At 39.6% G+C, this 19,998-nt stretch overlaps 2 protein-coding genes across 2 annotated transcripts; one reads left to right on the top strand and one right to left on the bottom strand.

Annotated features, from left to right (window-relative positions):
- The first annotated feature begins 1,186 nt into the window (after positions 1-1,186).
- LOC116265419 (histone-lysine N-methyltransferase family member SUVH9) lies at positions 1,187-6,347 on the top strand. Its single transcript, XM_031646006.2, has 4 exons — positions 1,187-1,360; positions 1,759-2,938; positions 3,360-4,470; positions 5,987-6,347. Exons 1-3 carry the CDS (start codon positions 1,187-1,189, stop codon positions 4,331-4,333), a joined length of 2,328 nt encoding a protein of 775 aa, XP_031501866.2. The 3' UTR covers positions 4,334-4,470; positions 5,987-6,347.
- A 953-nt stretch (positions 6,348-7,300) lies between these two features.
- LOC116265418 (uncharacterized) lies at positions 7,301-19,029 on the bottom strand. Its single transcript, XM_031646004.2, has 13 exons — positions 18,682-19,029; positions 18,439-18,588; positions 18,135-18,311; positions 17,643-17,786; positions 17,067-17,172; positions 16,729-16,877; positions 16,472-16,597; positions 14,977-15,120; positions 14,076-14,163; positions 10,977-11,350; positions 9,525-9,842; positions 7,963-8,193; positions 7,301-7,545 (listed from the first exon to the last, which is right to left on the bottom strand). Exons 1-13 carry the CDS (start codon positions 18,886-18,888, stop codon positions 7,411-7,413), a joined length of 2,349 nt encoding a protein of 782 aa, XP_031501864.1. The 5' UTR covers positions 18,889-19,029; the 3' UTR covers positions 7,301-7,410.
- Between the last annotated feature and the right edge of the window lie 969 nt (positions 19,030-19,998).

Genomic DNA, 19,998 nt, shown 5'->3' with positions numbered 1-19,998 from the left:
GGCAACGCCAAAAAAAAAAAAAAATTATTTTGTCATCCAAACACTGAAACCATGTTTTCAAGTATTAAAAAAATTGTTTTTCTCAAAACCAACCAAGTTTTTTAACAAAACCCACTTTTTCAAGAAGTGCATTCAAATATGCTGGTAGCTGCAATGCTTAAGCTTTCTTCTTTTCTAAAGAAGGTGATGACAAGGCCAAAGCATCCCCTCTTCTATTTCATGGGATTCAAGGCTGCTTTATAATATCTAAAAAAAAAGTGTTTCATTATGCATGTCTTTTTTGCAGCATATAAAAAGAATTTTAAATGAAAACTAGTCACCTGCCAACCTTTATCAGAATCTTTAATCTTTAGTAGATAATTTGATATCATAAAATAGCATTGAAGTCACCAATGAGATTAGGTTTAGTGTGATTTAGAAGATCATATGTTTGTGTACTAACAAATATATGCTAAAAAAGGTTGGAATATTTTAATTTTTGTATGAAAAATATATATTTTTAAATTTTTGTAAAAAAAACTTTTTTTATTTTCAAGAATACTTTGATCATTATACATATACATACATAAACAAAAATTATATACATGGGTATCAATATGCACGAAGCCCAACAACAAAAAGTAAACTAAAAAGGAGATCGAGTTGCGTGCACAAAATAGGGATAGGCAACAAATATACATGTGAATCAGAATACTTTAGAAAATTATGATGCTCAACTATACTTTTTTTAGTCTTTTTTTTTTTTATAATTTTATTTGTGTCCTCTTCAAAACCTTTCCTTAGGTATTTTTGTCATTACAAACTCTTGAGCATATACAAACAAGAAAGAAAAGTTCTTATTCTCCTTTTTCCAAAAATTAGCGTTTTCACCGCTTTCAAAGTGATTCTATGTGAATTTATTGAATTGTTCCACCGTTACAATTTAGATGTTGAATGCCCTAATATTTGAAATTGTTTTTTGAGTTTTTTTTTATTTATACATTATGTATTTCATTGTCCCAAGTGAAATGTCATACAATTTTAACTTTTTTAATAATATTTTGTTGTTGACTCAAAAGTTAAGCAGCTTTTGGTAAATTTTTCAAAGATTATTTTTAAAAATAATAAAAAATATTTTTTTAAATGTCAAATGTACCCTTCATTTAATAGAACGGAAGCCGCGCTTAACACGAGGCATCTCTCGAGTATGGCTCCTCTTATAAACTATATATTTTTGGTTCCGTACGGCTCACCAGCTAATGCGAAATTGATATCTCATAGTCATAGGCCGATGAACGGTAAGGAAGACAAGAAAAAAAAATTTTTTTTGTTCGAGCAAATCTTGAGCGTTCATTGCCTCAACTCAAAGGCCCTTTGCTCGGTTTGCGTAAAAGAAGATCCAAAATGCCTTTCACATCCAAATCCAATTTCAACTGCAAAGATCCAAAATCTGGCCTCATCTTTGTCCCCTTAGGACAAGGAAGTTGAAATTTTCTAAATGATTTCATTTTAAACATTTAATTTTTATAAAATTAGTTTTTGAAATTTGTGAATCAAATTATTCGATTTTAAAATCAGATTTTATAACATTTTTTTGGGAATTATTATTGACTTTAAATGACTCTGAAATAATTAAAAATTAGAATCGGCAACGTGGTAAGGCAAGTCGTCGGAGCAGAAGGCACCTGACACTGACCGCCGGCGACGGCCCTTGGAGACAACAGAGGAACGAGACCACCCTGTGAATTGAATGAAATTCCTAAACTGCCATCGTTGAAGACATACGGTATTTCTTTTCGTGGCAGTGTCGTAATTAATACCATTAAGGACTCCTACATAGGGCGTTATTGCTGTCTCCCACCCTCAGTTGCAGAGTTGGTGCTGCCGCCGGAGGGACGGGAACAGGAGAAGGATAAGGGAGATCGGGGAACAAAATGCAGGAGAGTCTGCTTTGCCGTCCGCCATGAAAGAAGCTCCAGGAAGAAGAACATGGACGGCGATACGTTTTCCGGGACGCCTCCGACGGTGCTTCCGTTTGCACTCTCGATCAGCTCTCTCCTCTTCCGTCCGTCAGTGCCCGACCTGAATGTTGAACTCCAGCCGCCGGATTCGCTCTTTCCGCTGCCGAAGCCTAAGGAAGAGCCCCGAGAGTTGGGAGAACTGCAGATTCCCTTCCCTCTTCTGACGCCTAAGGAGGAGCCTCCCGATGGCCATGAGAACTTCAACGCGGATCATCTTCAGATTGTTTCCGTTGCCCCGGCCGAGGGCGATCACCTCGACTCGGCGTATGCTGAGAGTATCGATCGCGACTCTGACACGACCGTCCTCCATTCCGACCTCCGATCGGCCGTCGTCCCCGCGGAGGACGCGCCTTGCGACGAAGGCGTTGTTCCTTTCTCTGCGGAGGTTTGTAATGAGTTACTTATCTGCCGGGACGCTATTCGGAAGTCTAGGATTCTTTACGAGTCGCTCCGCCTCTTTCTCGTCCGACAAGAGCGAGGTCGAAACTCGGAAGATGAGTACTTTGGGCCACGGTCTCGCCCCGACCTTAAGGCGGGTTCCGTCATGTGCAGCGTCGGGCTGAGCCTCAACCGGGACCGCCGGTTCGTCGGCTCGGTGCCGGGGATCGAGATCGGCGATCTTTTCTTTTTCCGGATGGAGATGGTCGTCATAGGGTTACATTGCCAGCTCCAGGCGGGAATTGACTATATTCCGGCGAGCCGGAGCCTCACGGGTGAACCGATTGCCACGAGCGTGGTGGCCTCTGGTGGGTACGAGGACGACGAGGATGGAGGGGACGTGCTCATCTACACCGGCCACGGTGGGCGCATTCACTTTTCGACGAAGCACATCGTCCATCAGAAGCTCGAAAGGGGCAATCTGGCGCTCGAGCGGAGCATGAGGTACGGGATTGAAGTCAGAGTTATTCGCGGATTCAAGTGCGGCGGCAGCCCTTCAGGTAAGCAACTCCGCCGATCTCTGCTCTATTCGTTTACTAAGAAATCATTTGGTTCGGTTGCCTTCTCCTCTTCTTTGCATCCGTCTGAGTTCTGTTTCGTGTATAAGGCTCATCAGAGCTCCGGCCCACCCGGCTTGGGTTTCTTGGCAGCCATTTCTAGCTAGCCTTCCTGAATCTCGTCATTCTGGCCGGGAGTCGGGCATATACCCTAAGCAGTCTTCCTCCTCGTTGAGTCACGAACTTAACAACTGGGGATTGGGAACCAAGCTCAATCGGGCGAACCAGGATTACCATGAACGAGATGATGTTATGTTTAGCGACTCTATCTGTAGCTTCACTCACAAGCTCACCCCTCGGGAGCACTTTTTTCATCTTCCTCCCGTCCATTTTTCTTGTTACGTACTGAGCATTTTCTTACCAGGTAAGGTGTATATCTATGATGGACTCTATCGAATCTGTGACACATGGTTGGACATCGGAAAGTCGGGTTTTAGTGTGTACAAGTATAGACTTGTCAGGAGCCCGCAACAGCCTGAAATGGGTAGTTCATTGTTCAAATTAGCAGGGAACATGAAGTTGAATCCAAACTGTCGAAGTGGACTAGTGCATTTTGATCTCTCTAATGGGAAAGAGAAAATTCCCGTGTATCTTTTCAATGACTTGGATTCTGATCGAGGGCCCATGTCGTACAGTTACACGGCCAGTCCTATTTATCCTGCGTATGGCTTGTGGATGGGGAATTCAGGTGGTTGTGATTGTGTATCTGGGTGTTCACTCGGGTGCTTTTGTATGAGACGAAATGGGGGAGACTTTCCCTATGACCGAGAAGGGGTTCTTGTGAGAGGTAGACCATTGATATATGAATGTGGAAGTTTGTGTCGTTGTCCACCAACCTGCCGCAACAGAGTGACTCAGACTGGGGTGAAGCACCAGTTGGAGGTCTTCAGAACAAGGGAATCTGGTTGGGGGGTTCGGTCTCTAGACTTGATTAAGGCTGGAAAATTTATATGTGAATTTGCAGGGGTTGTACTAACTAGGCAGCAGGCTGTTCTGGTATCCATGAATGGGGATAATCTGATTTATGCAGCGCAGTTTCCCCACCGATGGATGGAGTGGGGTAATGTTTCTAATATCATTCCGCATTCTGGGCAGTTGGATGCTCCATGTCTGTCACCACTGGAATATGGCATTGATGTTTCGAGGGTTAGAAGTGTGGGGTGCTATCTCAACCATAGTTTTGTTCCAAATGTGCTGGTTCAATTTGTTTTGTATGACCATGAAAATATTTCTTATCCTCACCTCATGCTTTTTGCCATGGAGAACATTCCACCCATGAGAGAACTTACTATTGATTATGGTTTGGCTAACGGGTGGATCAGGAATTTTATTACATAGTGCAGGAACATGGTCTATTCACGGTGGCGTACTTTTTGATAGCAGTTAATTGTTGGTTCTTCCATGGAAATGGTGGTTCAACCCGTTCTTGGTTTTGCGTCCTATTGCGTGTGAAGTCTGGTTGCTGCTTTTTCTGGGTAATCCAACTGGAACTCTTTTGCATAATGTGCAATAAGTATTCATTACCAATATTGATTTCTTGTTCTTAAACGCATTGCCTTTTGAATGTTGTTGATTTCCTAGTTATTTGAATTGCATTCATTTTTAAGAAAAGCATGATACCAGTTTGAAGCTTTATATCCTCCGATATGTAATTTAGAATGCCAGGCTTCTATCCCTTGTATTAAGTACGAGTAAAAATCTATGGGTGGATTTCTTTGCAATGGGTGAACACATAATATTCTGTAGAAGTAGAACATGTGAGCTCGAGGTGGCGGATTTGGAAAAGAACATCTAATATAACATGTCTGCATATGCTAAAACGACGTCTAGGTGTAGATATATTCGGCCTTGGTGTTTGACCCGCTTATTTCTGAGGCCAGGAAGCATTTATTCTGTGCATTTGTTGGCTTTAAATGTTTTGATAGTCTTGGAAAGTAGATCTTCATTCCTTTCAATCTTACCTAAATGTCTCCTGGGAATTTGCTGCACACGTATGACATCTGAAATGTAGAACTGTGACTCGGAAATCAACAATCCAATTAGTATACGGTAATAAATTCTTGTCTACCTTTCCATTTTAACATTGTGGATTTATCTGAACCTTGTGAAATCATTCAACAGTACCCAACTGGGGTTCTTGATGATTCTTTAGTCTCTTCTAGCAGTGAGTTGGTTATGCCTGTGATTTTCAATGGCCTAGCCTTGTTTCTAGTTGAATCTTATTAGCTTAAAGTATTAAAGATTTGAAGTTACGATTTTTTGCATCTAAAGTCAAGCACGCTATTCGGATTTGTGATCGTTTTTTATAGAGTTTTACAAATAACTGCCTAACTGTAACATACTTCTAAATAACTGCTTAACATGTCATAAATTACAAATAACCGCCTAATTTTAAAAATCGATTCATTTTATGAATGAAAATATTAGAGTATATTTAAGAAGGCCATTTTGCCCTTAGTATAATAGAAACTTAGAAAATATTCTTATTAAAGAGTTCCTTACTTTTTACATTTTTTTGGGCTAATGTTTATGATTCTCTTTGTTTTTTCTGTGTAATAATATTTTGATTCATGAAGCAAGTTTGCTGAACTATTTTATAAGATTAAGCAGTTATTTGTTGTTCATTTATCATATGTTAGTAGGCACTTTTTAAGTACACAAAATATTGAGCAGTTATTTGTAAATTTTCCTTTTTTACATGGAGATGATTTTTAGTATCCATACTCCGTACCACTTGCTAAGATAAAGAAAGATTCGTTCAATTATTTCCTCTATTTCTTCTTCAGTTTGGTGCGTCTGTTGTGTCAACAACATGATAGGACTGCGTTTGTGACGTTAGAACTATTTATTTGAACTTTGGGTAAATTTTACTTATTCTTGTTAAATGTTCTTTTTTTTTTTAAGCATGTCCGGATGCTACTGAAAGTAACAATATCATGAATTGTACTCGGTTGTTAAATTTCCTATTTACTTTTAAAATGGCCTGTGCAGTTCCTACTGAAAGCGGCAAGACCATGGATTCATGGATTCTACTCAGTTGAAGGCTCCGGTCAAACCTAGTGCCTGATATTCAAGGATCACGAGAATCCTCTCCTGGTGCTTGTCGAGGGGGAAGGCTGAATGGGGTTTCTGGTATCTGTATGTGAAAATGGAAATTCTGTATTGTTGTCTGTACCACGGACTAGTCCATGTTGTACTTGCTCTAAGTTCCACTGCTGACAGGTAATCAATAGTTCCCTGCAAGGAACACGTAGCCTATCAGTTCTCTGACAATTGCTGTGAAATGACGCCAATGTGATACAGGAATTCGGGATACTTGTCAATAAGATGTAAATATATTTTGTCTGAAGCATTTGCTAGCAATTCCAGAAATTTATGTAAGATTATTGGAAACTTAAACCCTACTTTGCAGCAGATTGAAAGCGGCCAGTTTGACTGCGGCCTCTCTCTCTCCCTTGAAGCCTTCAGGTTGGTATGATGTGGCGCTCAATACAGTTTTGAGCACCAGAATACAGTTCATAATCAAATCGTCAGGATGCTTTGGAAAATTTGCCGACCCTTCCTAGGCGTGTGCTCTATAGAACGAGATCTCAAAAAGGCTCTCCCGTCGAATCCATTCCCGTCGTCAACGTGATTTTACCGCGTCCACATGCGTCTGTCACACTGCGAGCCGCATTGCTGGGAATACATGTAATAGGCGCCTGAAAGGTCATCTACAACGATTTGTCGGTTCAGTCCTACCTATTTGCTGCTCATACATGTGTCCCCTCAAGCATTCTAAATTAACCGTCGGTAACAAAGTAAAACCGTTTCCCTTCCAATCCTATAATCCCTTCCAATCCTATAAAGGAAAGAGAGACAAATAAGTTAGTTGACAAAATAGCCATTCCATCACAGACCATAAATGAAATACATGGGTGATAAGCTGCTAAGCATGGTTAAAGTAACCAGAGAATGAAATTGTCTTAAAAGTGCAAGGCAGGGATGGATGTGGCTATGGACCATAAATTACGGCTTAATTTGGAAAATTCCAATAAATGCAAAATACCTGGTGGATTATAGCGCCTAACGGCCCTAACCGTGATCATTGTTGGCTTGGGAGGTGAAAGAGAATGAAGGCCCCCTTCCGAGAGCGTTCGCTGAAGCAACTAGAGCTACAGGAAACTTCAATCATAGATCAGTCGCAGCGGTGATGCATAAGCTAATCGTGCATGAGCCTCATTATCAGGGGTACGAGAGGGAGAGAGAGAGAGAGCTGAATTTTTTTGACAACGGGAAATTTCAGTAGAATCGATGCCGCCGCTCTCAAAACAATGCGCATCTAATATGAATTGATTAAAGACAAGCACGTATACAGAATTTTAATTAAATTGGACATGCAACAATATACATTTTTTAATTATCAATTTAGCAGGCTATAGAAACAACTCGCGCAGCAGGCGTGCCATTACCCTTGAAGATAGACGATTGATCACCTCAGGAAGTACACGAGCTGAGATGCTTGGCAAGACTGGAAGCAACTCCTGCGCAACGTGTAGGACGTTTACTTCCTGCAAAATTCAGAAAAGCAAATGGCATTCATCAAGGGTGTATTTCAACGGGTCCACTAAAAAGATACAAGCATGCATCTGGAAAATGGCACGACGTGGAGACCATGCACAAGGCTGAACTTTTACATGAAGATAGGTGAACCAGATAACTCACTGACAATTAAGTAATGCCTACACAGCGATATTATCCATGTCATGTCCGTGTGACATGTACATACAAATTTTGCTAACATTTTTGGAAGGAAATGTGATGGAGTTCTTGAAGACAGATCAACGATCCTAACGCTTTCAACTTCAGGCAAGCCACCAAATAGATGCATGTGGCCTAAGGTTTTTATTTCAAAGGAGGGAAGAGTAACCAATCTCAGAAAAAGTGCAAGCAAATATCAGTTGATACAAACATGGTCTTCGATTTACCTGGCCCATTGTTCTTGTCGCTGAAGTCCCGCTTGTTAGAAACTTGACAATCATTTGGACGTTGTTTAACGAGACCTTGTCCTCCTCTGTTATTCTAGGCAGCAAGACTCTGGGCTTTAAAGGCCCAAACGTCGGAAACATGCCGAAAATGGGAGCAGAGCCTTGAATTCCAAAAGCAGCAGCTATTTGAACCAGCTGGTCTCTAGAAACAGCGTCAATCCCCTTTACAATCTGTTTTAAATGTCAAACACAATAATCAATGGGCAGCTTAACTAGTGGGTATACAGCCATTGTACACATGAACATGCACATCATATTTTTAGGCCCAAGAGGTAGGTGTTATCAGTAAGGCTTCAGCTGTCACGAAAGCAGAAAAAGTTCGAATCACATGAGAGCTGCCCCCTTGCATAAGCCAAAGTATACATAAGCCCTATCGTTGAGGTTCTACACCACCAGAAGTATGCTAACTTACTGCAAATAAGAATAAAAAGTATCACTCAGTCAAGTATTCTCTTATTCTAGATTTTAACAATCTACCGACTTCAGTTGCCACTAGTGGATCTAAAACTCCACAACATTGGTGAATACGTAACACTTGAAATGATGCCTCACAGCCGGTATCACACTGGAGCTAAAACAGATTAGCTCCTAGACCTAAAGGATTGGTACAGTGGGCAGCTCGTGGCTGATGGATGGGAGAGTAATGGTTCAACATCAGCATCGGTTGCTGCAAGAGTAACAAATACCTGCTAGGGTCTGCAAGGACCTGCAGGATTTTACTGCTTTCCCTATGATGGTTACGAAATGAATTTTACCCTCTAAGTATTAACAAATAAGCGCCAAACGAAAATGACTTGTTTACATCTAGAAATAATTGTGTAAACTAAAAAGCACACATATACACACAAACACATGCATGCAAATGCGCACACACACGCCAGTGTAGAGTACAGTTTGACAGGGACAAAAGAATTTAATAAACTTGTTAACTTCTACTAACGGCAATACATAAGAACATGGAAGGAGACATGGTTGGTAAGATTACCTTTGTACAAGTGTATCAAATAGACAGGCTGGGATCCTCATCCAGAGGAAGAATCAGAGAAGTTATACAGGAGGACTCTATTCTTACTTTGTCAAAACTTTAAGGAGGTCGACAAAGGTTCTTTACAAAAGTTCAATATCAATTCGTTATTTTCAAAATTTCATGGCCGTGGCTTCACCCCTTCCTGTTCCAACTAAAACAATGTTGGACGAAAGTGATGGCAGGGTTCATAAAGGAAAATAATGTTGTCGCTCAAATTTCTGCTGGATAAAGGTGAGACATTGATCCCTTATGGAAGAGGTGGATGCTGGACCATTGGTAAATGTAAGTTTCCCTTTTAGGTGGCATCAACCCTATTACCAGTTTCAAGCTTTCTAAAAAGTGCTTGTTAATCAGTGTAGATAGACGGAACTAGAAAGTGCAAAGGACAACCATAAATCAGCACACGATAATTCATAGGTCTCAACCAAGATATCAATGGCAGGGAGGAATTAATTGGACCGTTCAATTTCCGTACTTCATCTAAAATGAACTCTCTGAAAAAATTCCCCTTCTCCGATAGAAGGAAAGCTAATGCAGCTCTTGTCCGAACTTGGTCAGGCTGAGATGCATTAGATGACACCATCGACAAAAATCCATTCTGGCTTTCTAAAATTCCAAGACCAGCCATATCTCCATTGAGGCTCTCCCCACCTCCACTTTTAGCTGCTGTTATGAAATTCTCAAATGCTTGCATGACATCAATAAATCTTTCTGCATCAAAAACGCCTGTTTTTCCATATATTATATAGCGCAACGCACTCCTCAGCCTAGGGGACTCGTCAGTCAACAGCCTCTGAAAACAGGAAAAAGGGAAAAGTAAATTCTGGATCAACCACCTGCAAACTGAAATACAAAGTACGTAAATAATATATACACCCTGAAACAAAGACTCTTCAAGACTGATAAGCCAAAAAATCAAATTGCTTCAAAGATTTTCCTACAAACAGTTATTTGTGCTCTGCCTTCAGTTAGTAACCTGAACATGTCTTTCCTGACTCATGGATTATGAAGTGGTCTCATTACTTTTTTTCATTGACAGTAAGTTTAGCCTCCATTTTGTAGCATTTCAACTGTGGCTTCAGAGTGTTGCAGCATACATTCACACAACAGTAGGAAGGTATCCTCTCTGCCAACACAGCTGAAGGAAAGGACACCTACGTTTTATGCAGCATAATCAGACGGAAAAAGAACATGAAGCAGCAGCACCATAAGAATTAAAATTTGATGCACGATCGAATTCTTACCTTCGCATGCAACCTACAAAAAACATCAAGAAATAGGAAAAAAAAATTGGTTGTGCTTACAATTTGTTTAACGCATTATAAGTAGAAATAGGTTACGACCTCTATAATGCCAGACTGCATGATCAGTGGGTACGATCAGAATCCACGTCAAAGTGGCAAAACCTGCTGAACTCCTACGTCCTTTAGTGCACTTTTGTCCACACAGCTGTCACTTACTAGTGGAAGATCATAAACGTGCCCTTCGGTTTAAAAATGCCATATGGCAGGAATAGCTTTTCCATCCTTGCCCAACAACTTGATGATTTCTTACAAAAACTGCCCTAACATCAGGCGTTTCTACAACAATTCCAATAACTCAACCAATTTGCACAATTTTTCTTTATGCACGAACTAAATTTAGACAGTAACACAACCATTTAGAGAGCGATAGAACAGGGAGCGTGACCACTTCAAGTAACAAGCAGATGCTCATGAAAACCCACACAAAAAAAGGTTCCAGATAGATCCCAACCATCCACATCAAATAAAAACCTGAAGTCTTCGAAGGGACTGCAATCATACAATTACTTCCAAGATTACACCTTTCTCAGCAAAAGCTAACATATGTCAGTAAAGGAAATTTCAGAAAGGCTACTAGAGTCCTCAGAATGAAAAACTTTTATTTGCAAAGTGTAAAAGAGTACCTGGGCAAGGTATGGATAAGCTTCATCAACAATAGCAAACTCAGGGTTCCCCACTAAAGCTATGCCTTCAAGCACACCAATAGCTCTGATTATCAGTGCAAAATAAGGAGGTATTTGAAATGGGTAGTCAAATGTAATTTGGGCTAGATCTGATGCCAACTCCTGAAAATTGATGTTCCTCGCCCCTCCTCCTTCAAGTGCTTGATCAAAGACTTTAGCCAAAACAGGCAGGATTGGTTCTAAGTTGACACCATCTGGAATGAAACCAAGCTTAACGAAGTCCTTAATAATGGCAGCATAATCACGATGAATGAGGTGAGCTATTGCTTCAATAATCCCATATTTTTGATCATCTGTCAACTTAGTCACGAGTCCTGCAGCAATAATTAGGCAAATTAGAGTAATATCAACATTTAGGAACCAGTCATAGAGAAACCTCTGGAATAGTCACATCAGCAACATTAGATTGCAATCACCATTACATACTAGAACTGTTGCCGTACGAAGCTAGTAAGGGCAAACAATGTGAATGCTAAAACGGTTTCCATATCATGGTGTTGCAACCAATTCTCAGGACACATAATTCCTTTGGGTTTGACATCTAACATGTTTAATAAATTTCCAAAAGAAAATTCAGAGAACATAACCATAGATTCTTATGACCGTAGATTCTTATGAATTCTGCCACCATCTCTCCGTAATATCTGATATATCAAACATTCATCTTAATGACGTGCAATGGCAAAAATATTTGAAGAAAGATTAATATGCAGTTAAAAACTGTCAGCATATTTACTTGCATATATGCTTGCTCACAAGATGATCTAGTAGAAAGTAGACGAGTCTATGGAGCAATGTTCAAATTATAATAACCCCACCCACTCCCGGGCTCGGGCCTTGGTTCGGCGGATCCCAACCCGCCCCCCTAACAGTTTCGGTTCCAACCTCAAAAGGCTAGGAACCAGGACAATCTTCTCATCAATGACCCCCTTTATAAACCCTTGAAGATTCCTCACAATCTTCGATAAGGACTAAACATTTGTGGCATTACACAAATACTCCCAAGGGATGAATACATTAAATTTTAAAAGGAACATCGGATTTTCTCGTATTTAAAACGTTCTTTGTGCAGAGTCTACAGACTGCCTTTTTCACTTCTTAAAAGTTAAAACCTTGTTTCTTCAGCGACAGTGATATTCTTAAGATGAATTCATTATCAACCTCAAATTTTCCACACATTCCTTCAGAGTGCTGGGTTGTTTTTGACAAGACACAGGTTCATCAATGAAATAAAAAATTACAATGCTTCCATGCAAAAAATATTGATGATTCATTATGCTTCTTCCAGAAGTGTTGGTAGGAAACAAAGTGTTGTATCATCACGTTAGAAGGCTATGGATCTGACAAGAGTGAACCAGCATATTAGAAATTAATCATTGCTAAACTGAGGGCCTTTCCTTTTGAAACTTAATAATGGTTACTTTCCTCTAACTAGGTTTTTGATGGACAGGATAGTTAGATTGCATCATATAGGTTAATCAGATTTCAAGTCCTACTTAAAGTGATGGATTGCCAGTAAATCTATTTGTTAGGATGGGAACAGAACCCTTCTCCTGAGAAGAAATTTATGAAGCCGTAGCATCCTTAAAGAAGTACTTCCTATCCCTTTTTCTTCGTTGCAACATTTATAAAATGAAATTCTTAAATACAATGTTCTAAGTTTGATGTGGCTCTAGCACAAGCATACACACCTACTTAAAAAGCTTAGCAGTTGTGTTTCAGATGAAAGTTCAGTAACTTCTGTCAACAACATCGATTTTAAAAAGCCAAGGTAAAAATGACTGCAAAATCAACACTGCTTACAACTTCCTAGTGAGAAACAAAATTTTCCAATATTTAAAACTTGTCAACTTGATTTACATTTTTGTGAAGAAACCTTTAAAGCTATCTCAGATAAGACCTACGTGTGATATATGAAATTTTGTCATGGAAGAAAAAGGGAAATTCTAAATTCATTTTAACTTGCAAGGGATATTTTTGAAAGTCAAAAGCCCCAGAATTTCAATTCTTGTGAGAAATTGCCCTAAGTACCTTAACCTTTTGGACTGTGCTCCTTTGACACCTCTTGCATATCAGAAACAAATAAACCTGCTAGTTGACCTAGTGACAAGCTTTATAATAGAAATCTAATTTATCCATAATAAAATTTTGATTCATCATAAAAAAAGGAATGGTTATCAAAGAATCAAAGATCTTGGGGCCAAACACGTTGACATACACATGTTCTCTACTATGATCCTAAGACGTTATCAACATAATAGTTACAATTTTATCCAATTTAACTAAATATTAGAAGCACAGAAATCATAAACTTGGCCATTCTCTTATAATGTTTCCACAAATCTTATATTGTTGTTTGTTTTCCACATGATACCCAAATTAATAAAGATCAATACCATGTGCATATTCACTATCCAATATTCTGTTACACAAGCTACAGAGAAGGTGTGATCTAGCATATTGCACATGAACAAGCACAGTCATGGAAAAAATTGCAAGCTGGAGTTGAAATTGAACATAATCAGCATACAATGTTTGGAGATCTACCATGTGAGTGCTGTTGTCTGCACACATGATGTTTCCCCAATTAATAAATTCAATACCATGTCCATATTCACCTTCTAATATTCTGCTACACAAGCTACAGAGAATGTGTGATGTAGCATATTGCACATGAACAAGCACTATCATGGAAAAAATTGCAAGAAGCTGGAGTTGTAATTGAACATAATCGCCACACAATGCTTGGAGCTCTACCATGCGAGTGTTGTTCTTATGGGAAGCATACACAGGTGTCAACTAGAAAAAAAAAGGATTAATAGGTCTTTTACGCTGTATCTGTAAATTTTAGTGTTCGTATGGAAAAATAGTTTAGAACTCAGCACGTGTCATGTTGTACGTATGTATGTATACTAGATAGAAAGAGAGAGTTTTCACATTCTGGAAATCCATTTTCTAACTGAAGTTGTTTTCCGATATCACATACTAGTGAGCATAAGATGAACTGTTAATACAGCCAAAGGGAGAGACAAGCAATACCAAAGTCAAGTATGGCCAGCTTTCCTTCTGGAGTTCGGATCAGATTTCCTGGATGTGGATCAGCATGGAAAAATCCAGTATCAAGCAGCTGTAATGCAGCAGGATACAAAGTTAGATATGCCAAGACATAAGTAGGTTGCATCTTTGAAAATGGTTTGCAAATATATACCATATTTGTAAATATATGATTAAATGTGATAGATAGAAAGACAAAAAAATGGAAAGAATAAAAGGAAAACTACTGTCACAATAATGGAATAACATTTGGTAATGATACAGAGTGCAAGTGCCATTTGAAAGATAATGCAGGGGAACAATGGGCTGAGACAACTCATTGGCCTTGGCCAGCTTCAAATCAGCTCACTAATGCTACTTTGAGCAATTCAGCTGGCCCAGCTCTCAAACAGATCCAAATCTAAGCGGCAGCTTGCAGGCAACTAAGTGTGATAACTACATCGCATTTGTCCAAACTGAACCAAAAAAGTCTGAAAAAATGAAGTTTTCTGCCCTCAAGAGAACAGCAGACCTGGCTATCATCCTGCAACTGCAGATTAAAGCTCTGTTAACTGGCTTTCACCTTTGTATCAAGAAATCTGAACCAAGTTGGTTCTGGCTGGTCTGGTCATTTAGGCAGCCGAATCCATGTGCCCCTTTCTTGGCACACTAAAGCGTAAGTGAGGACAGCAAATGCTGCGCATAGTTAAGATGAAAAAATTGCTGTGCATTTCTAAAGTAACTCTTGACAATCAACTTAAAAGATGACCTAGAAACAATCAATAGAAATAATAAAATCAGCAAAATGTATAGGATAGTCAATTGACAAAATATTATTCTTGAAGAAAATTTAGGAAGCTTAATCATATTAAGAAAAAGCTACTGCAAAATTACAGAAACATGAAACCTGTTTTAGGTAGCATATAACTCCAACATTGACCAGCTCTCCAACATCACTTTCAGTACTTTGTGATAGTTTTTCACCCTCTATCCATTCTGTGGTAAGGACCCTTCTCGAGGTGAATTTACTATATGTCCTGGGAATGACAACCTGAAATCTAAGAAAGTTCTTGTTTAGCACGAAATAGTCATAAAATTAATACATAGTTGGACACTGAAAGAAGAATGAATTACAAATTCAGAGAAAATCACACAGCTAACACCTGGAAAAAAGAAAAAGAAAAAGGGGAGATATATAAACATAATATCATTATCCAACTTTTCTTTCTTTAACATGCATGCCAAAGAACAACATTTATTGATGTGATATGCAAGGGATCAACAATGGCATAGCTACCAGACTGATGTCTTATACATTGTTGCCACATAGTATATATATATATATATATATACATATATATATATATATATATATATATATATATATATATATATATATATATATAGAGAGAGAGAGAGAGAGAGGGAGGAAAATTGAATGGTGACTCTGGCTTCTTAGAGTCACCCAGCCATCTAACTAGGACTGTCCAATCCATATGATGGGTGGTTAATAGAAAAATAAAGATAAAAAGGTGATGGACATTTTCGTTATCTAGTGTCAGTTCCCAGTTCCCACCTTTTTCTCAATGTTTTTCTCTCAACCATCTATCCTCATCAGATGAACAGCCCTGGGTAGATGGTTGGGTAACTCTATGTAGATAGAGAATATATATATATATATATATATATAGCAACTTTTTCAAACCAATAGATTTAGGCTTTTGAGTTCATCAGTGAAGTCAGATTTTAAAAAGAAACCGCAGGAATCCAGCCCGACCAGCAAGACAGCCATGAACAGTTGAGTGCCAAATCCAGTCTATTGGCTGGCTTCCAGCTGACAAAGCCAAATTTGTCTAAGCAAATTTGACGTCAACATACACAAGACAAATGACAAAAAATAAAATCTTTATCACTGAAGGAGATTTCAATAAAATGTTTGACAAGTCTAATCGACAAGGAAATGAGTAGCATACCCAGTGAGCTCATTGTTTTCTTGGGAACTTTCCAGTAAAGAAAGTTGGAAATGTTATGTCTGAGGATTGTTTGTGAAAGACAAGATGAGGAAAAAATTAAGATTCTTTTTCTAAACTGGCAGATTTCGAAAGGTATGGAATCCAATTGATATAATATTTTAGATTATCTACAATCATATACCGAATGACTAATAACAAGAGAAAGTTATGGCATTAATATGAATCATCTGTCAACAGATATTTCACAACTTAGACAGCTACGAGATATGACTAAAATAAACAAGAACACTGCACCATTTGCGGCAAGTGAGTGATTTCCTGAACAAATTCGAAATTTTGTTAAAATTATTATCAAAACCAATTATTTCTTTACATTCATCTATACTTAGTTTTATCCACCAAGAGGATGCAGTGAATATTCTATGAAACCTGAGGAAGATCATTAATCATTGTTTCAGCAAAATGTGTCCCATTCTCCCCCTCCTTCACATAGTCAAGTTCTTCAAAAAAACGGGCAGCCCACTCGTCCACCAGCCCAACAACATCAATTGAGACCTGAAACGTGAAAGCCAGTTGAGGAGTCCATATAATAGTATCTGCAAAATCTCGGAATAGAAGAACAGACAGGAAGCAGCTGCTTAGAAATCAAAAAACAAGATGCAGGTAAAGCAATCCACGGTAGTGACCTGGGGAAATCTCCGAAGTACCAATCCAAACTTCCGAATAATAAATAGATCAATGGTTACAGTCTCAAGTACAAAAGGACGCTGTACTTTAACTGCTACAACATCCCCATTTTCTTTAAGCCGACCCTTGTATACTTGTCCCAAAGATGCTGCACACAGAAGCATAATAACTCATGCACTGTAGAATCTAAAACAAAGAGATAATTGTAACATACAGAGATTCCAATTTCAAGAATTTGTAGAGAAGTTCGCATAATGCTTAATTAGAATGAACATTTGCATACTCAAACACAGGGAGAAATTTTCAAGTTATTCAAAATGTTCTACAGTAAAATTACCAGCAGCAATGGGTGAGGAAGAGAGTTCAGAATATATCTCATTCCAGGGACAACCGAGCTCTTCTTCAATGAGAGACATTGCAACATTATCTTGGAAAGAAGGAACCTTCATATTTATGAAGCAAAGTCATAAGTTCAATCGTAAAAAGAAAATTTAAATTTCATATAAAAGTCCTTGAACACAATCAAAACCAACTAAATTCTCCATGAGAACCTGATGTCCACACTCATGCACATCATACAGATAAGCCATGTGACATCACTGCATAAAAAAAATATTTCTTTTGGATGAGATTAACCAAAAAATAGCATACACATAGAGTGGCCAACGAGAGCTCCATCCACCTGGCTAGGGTGTTGGACTTAAGATCTTTAAGGTGAAGGAAGTCAAGACCTTAATACCCCTCTCTGTTGGCATAATCTGGTAAAGGTCCGACTAACCCAGCTTGGCTAACTGAAAAGGATAAACACAAGACGTGATGCCTTTAATGCTTCATAAGAAGTTTAACCTCTCAAGTCTCACCACCTACTAACGTACATTCTGGAAAGAGTACTCAATTTCGCAGACCAAAGTACCTTATCACAAAGCTTTTGCAGCTCCGTCATAGCAGCAGGGGAAAATATATCTGGTCGGATGCTCAAGGCTTGACCAAGCTTGATATATGCTGGACCTAAAGATGTCACAATCTCCCGTAACTCAATAGCCCTTGCAACTTCATTCTGAAATTCATACGATTGACATATAGGGAATAAAATTTGAGGAATATGTAAAATAAAATGACAAACTAATTAACATAAAACAAACTCAAACAGAAGAAAGGATAACAAAACTTGGTTTCGCTTACAATGCGAACAAAAAACAAAATGGATATTAGTCTCTCGAGTCTAGACGCTCTGCTGGTTTTATGCGGATAGACCAACCATTATCAGTAAAAGCACACAACTAAAATTCAGAAGCGTGCTGCCAATGGATGATGAAGAAGTAACCTAACGAATTATAAGAATTCATCTATGCACCAAGATTCAATAAGACGACCGCATTATAGACGTACAAGCACGGTAGTTCACCTCTTTGATCTTCTTGTTAAGGACATCCAAGAGAACGCGTGAAAGAAAACCGCCCGAAACCATCAACAACTGAACAATTCGCGTAGCCACTGCTCTGGGGCGCTTCCCCCAGTACGCGGAAATAATGGCAGGATCGTATACCAGAGGCAGGGTTTCCCCATCCTGACCATCAGCGATCTTAAACAAAGACAAAAACCAACACAATAGCGCCAATAAATCCAATTAGACACTTTCCACGTGCCAAAATTCAATTACAGAAGACGAGTTCACAAGAAAAACAAGGAATGAAAACCGAAGCATGAACCTCCACGAAACGCATCTGAACGTCATCGGCGGCGAACTGGGAAACGGAGAGATTCTGGCCACGGAGGCCCCTCATCAACGTCGCCAACTGCTCGTTCTCCTCCATTTGCGCCCGAACCCGCTTAATTTCATCGGAGACCTCCCCCATTTTCTACTCTCCCGTCCAATAAGCAAATTACAACTCAATCAAACCCAGAAGACAGTAAAAACAACCCAGAATTTCCAAGAAATCGTGTCCCCTCACCTTTGACACGCCCGTTCTGGCCGTCGCCACCGTCCCCCTAGTCTCCGCCTCCGTCGCAACGGCCGCGACGGTCCATATCTTGGATCCTCCATGGAGGCGGGAAGCACGCCTTCCCGCTTCCCTCCTCTTCGCTTCTTCAGTGGAAGAACGAAATGAAGCACAACCGAACGGGTGGCTTCTGAGGCAGAGGAGCTGAGACGCGTCCATGGAAGTCCAGCCGGAAACGTTACCCTCCTCCGGACGAGAAGATCTCTAATATCGCAATCCAGAAGCTAAATCGTCGAACCTCCCCTGTCTGGCTCTTCAAGACGCAGAGAGCGTTTGGTACAGCGGAAAGCAAAGTGGCGGAGCAAGGAGCTACCCAGTTCAGTAGCGGCGGGGGAGCGAATCTAGAATACGAAATGGCGAAACAGCACCATAGAAAACCTGAAATGACGGTCAAAAACCATCTTTCCTCTTCTGGGTCCCCCTTTTAATCGACCTCGCCCTGTGTGTCCGGTAGCCCACTCCTTTTGCAGCCCCCATGGTTATCAACGAACTAAACAATGAGACTAATAATACATGAATTGAATTGATTATGAATAATTTTATTTTTTCAAATTAACATCATATATATATATATATGCATTGTTTACAATAATTCTATTGTGTTATGGTTTTCCTTGTCCTTTAGCCGTTTGATTAAGTGAATGATTGTTTGAAGTTTTCAGTTAGAAAGCTGCATTTTAGTCCTTGAGTTCATGATGTCATAATATTTTTTAATAAATAAAATCAAACTCATCGCGTTTCGATGGACTACATACAAACTTTTTTCTACGCATTAGACTGATGCAATTAAGCTACTTATTGTTAATTAAATAAATCACGTAAATCATATCCTGTGATATTACATATTTTAAAATGGGCAACATGACCTAGCACAACATGATCATGGCTCGAACCAAGGCTCGAGCGAAGCCCGGGGAAAAGCAGGCCGACCAGAACGCGGGATACATCGGCCATTTTAGGAAGATAGTGTCGGGTTTGAGGTCAAGAGAAAGTTGACTCGGAAGCCCACGTGGCACTTTTTCATTAGTACACGTGGGCCAATGAGAAACAGCCTCCACTCGGTCACGTCATCTCGTCGAAAAGTTATGGGCGGCCCTTTTTGGTCTGCCACGTCATAATGTAGAGTCGCAAGGAGACGAGTGTCGAACCTACATATATTTGTTGCGTCGCCATCTCCACCTTCAAAGCGAGCACGGTCCGGACACTGGTGAAAATCGACGGCCACGATGGCTGCGTACTCTAGTATGTCTGGTTTAGTGCGGGACCCAC

This window comes from Nymphaea colorata, chromosome 12, assembly GCF_008831285.2.
Source record: "Nymphaea colorata isolate Beijing-Zhang1983 chromosome 12, ASM883128v2, whole genome shotgun sequence".
NCBI classification, from domain to species: domain Eukaryota; kingdom Viridiplantae; phylum Streptophyta; class Magnoliopsida; order Nymphaeales; family Nymphaeaceae; genus Nymphaea; species Nymphaea colorata.
This window is presented reverse-complemented; position numbering and strand designations above follow the sequence as displayed.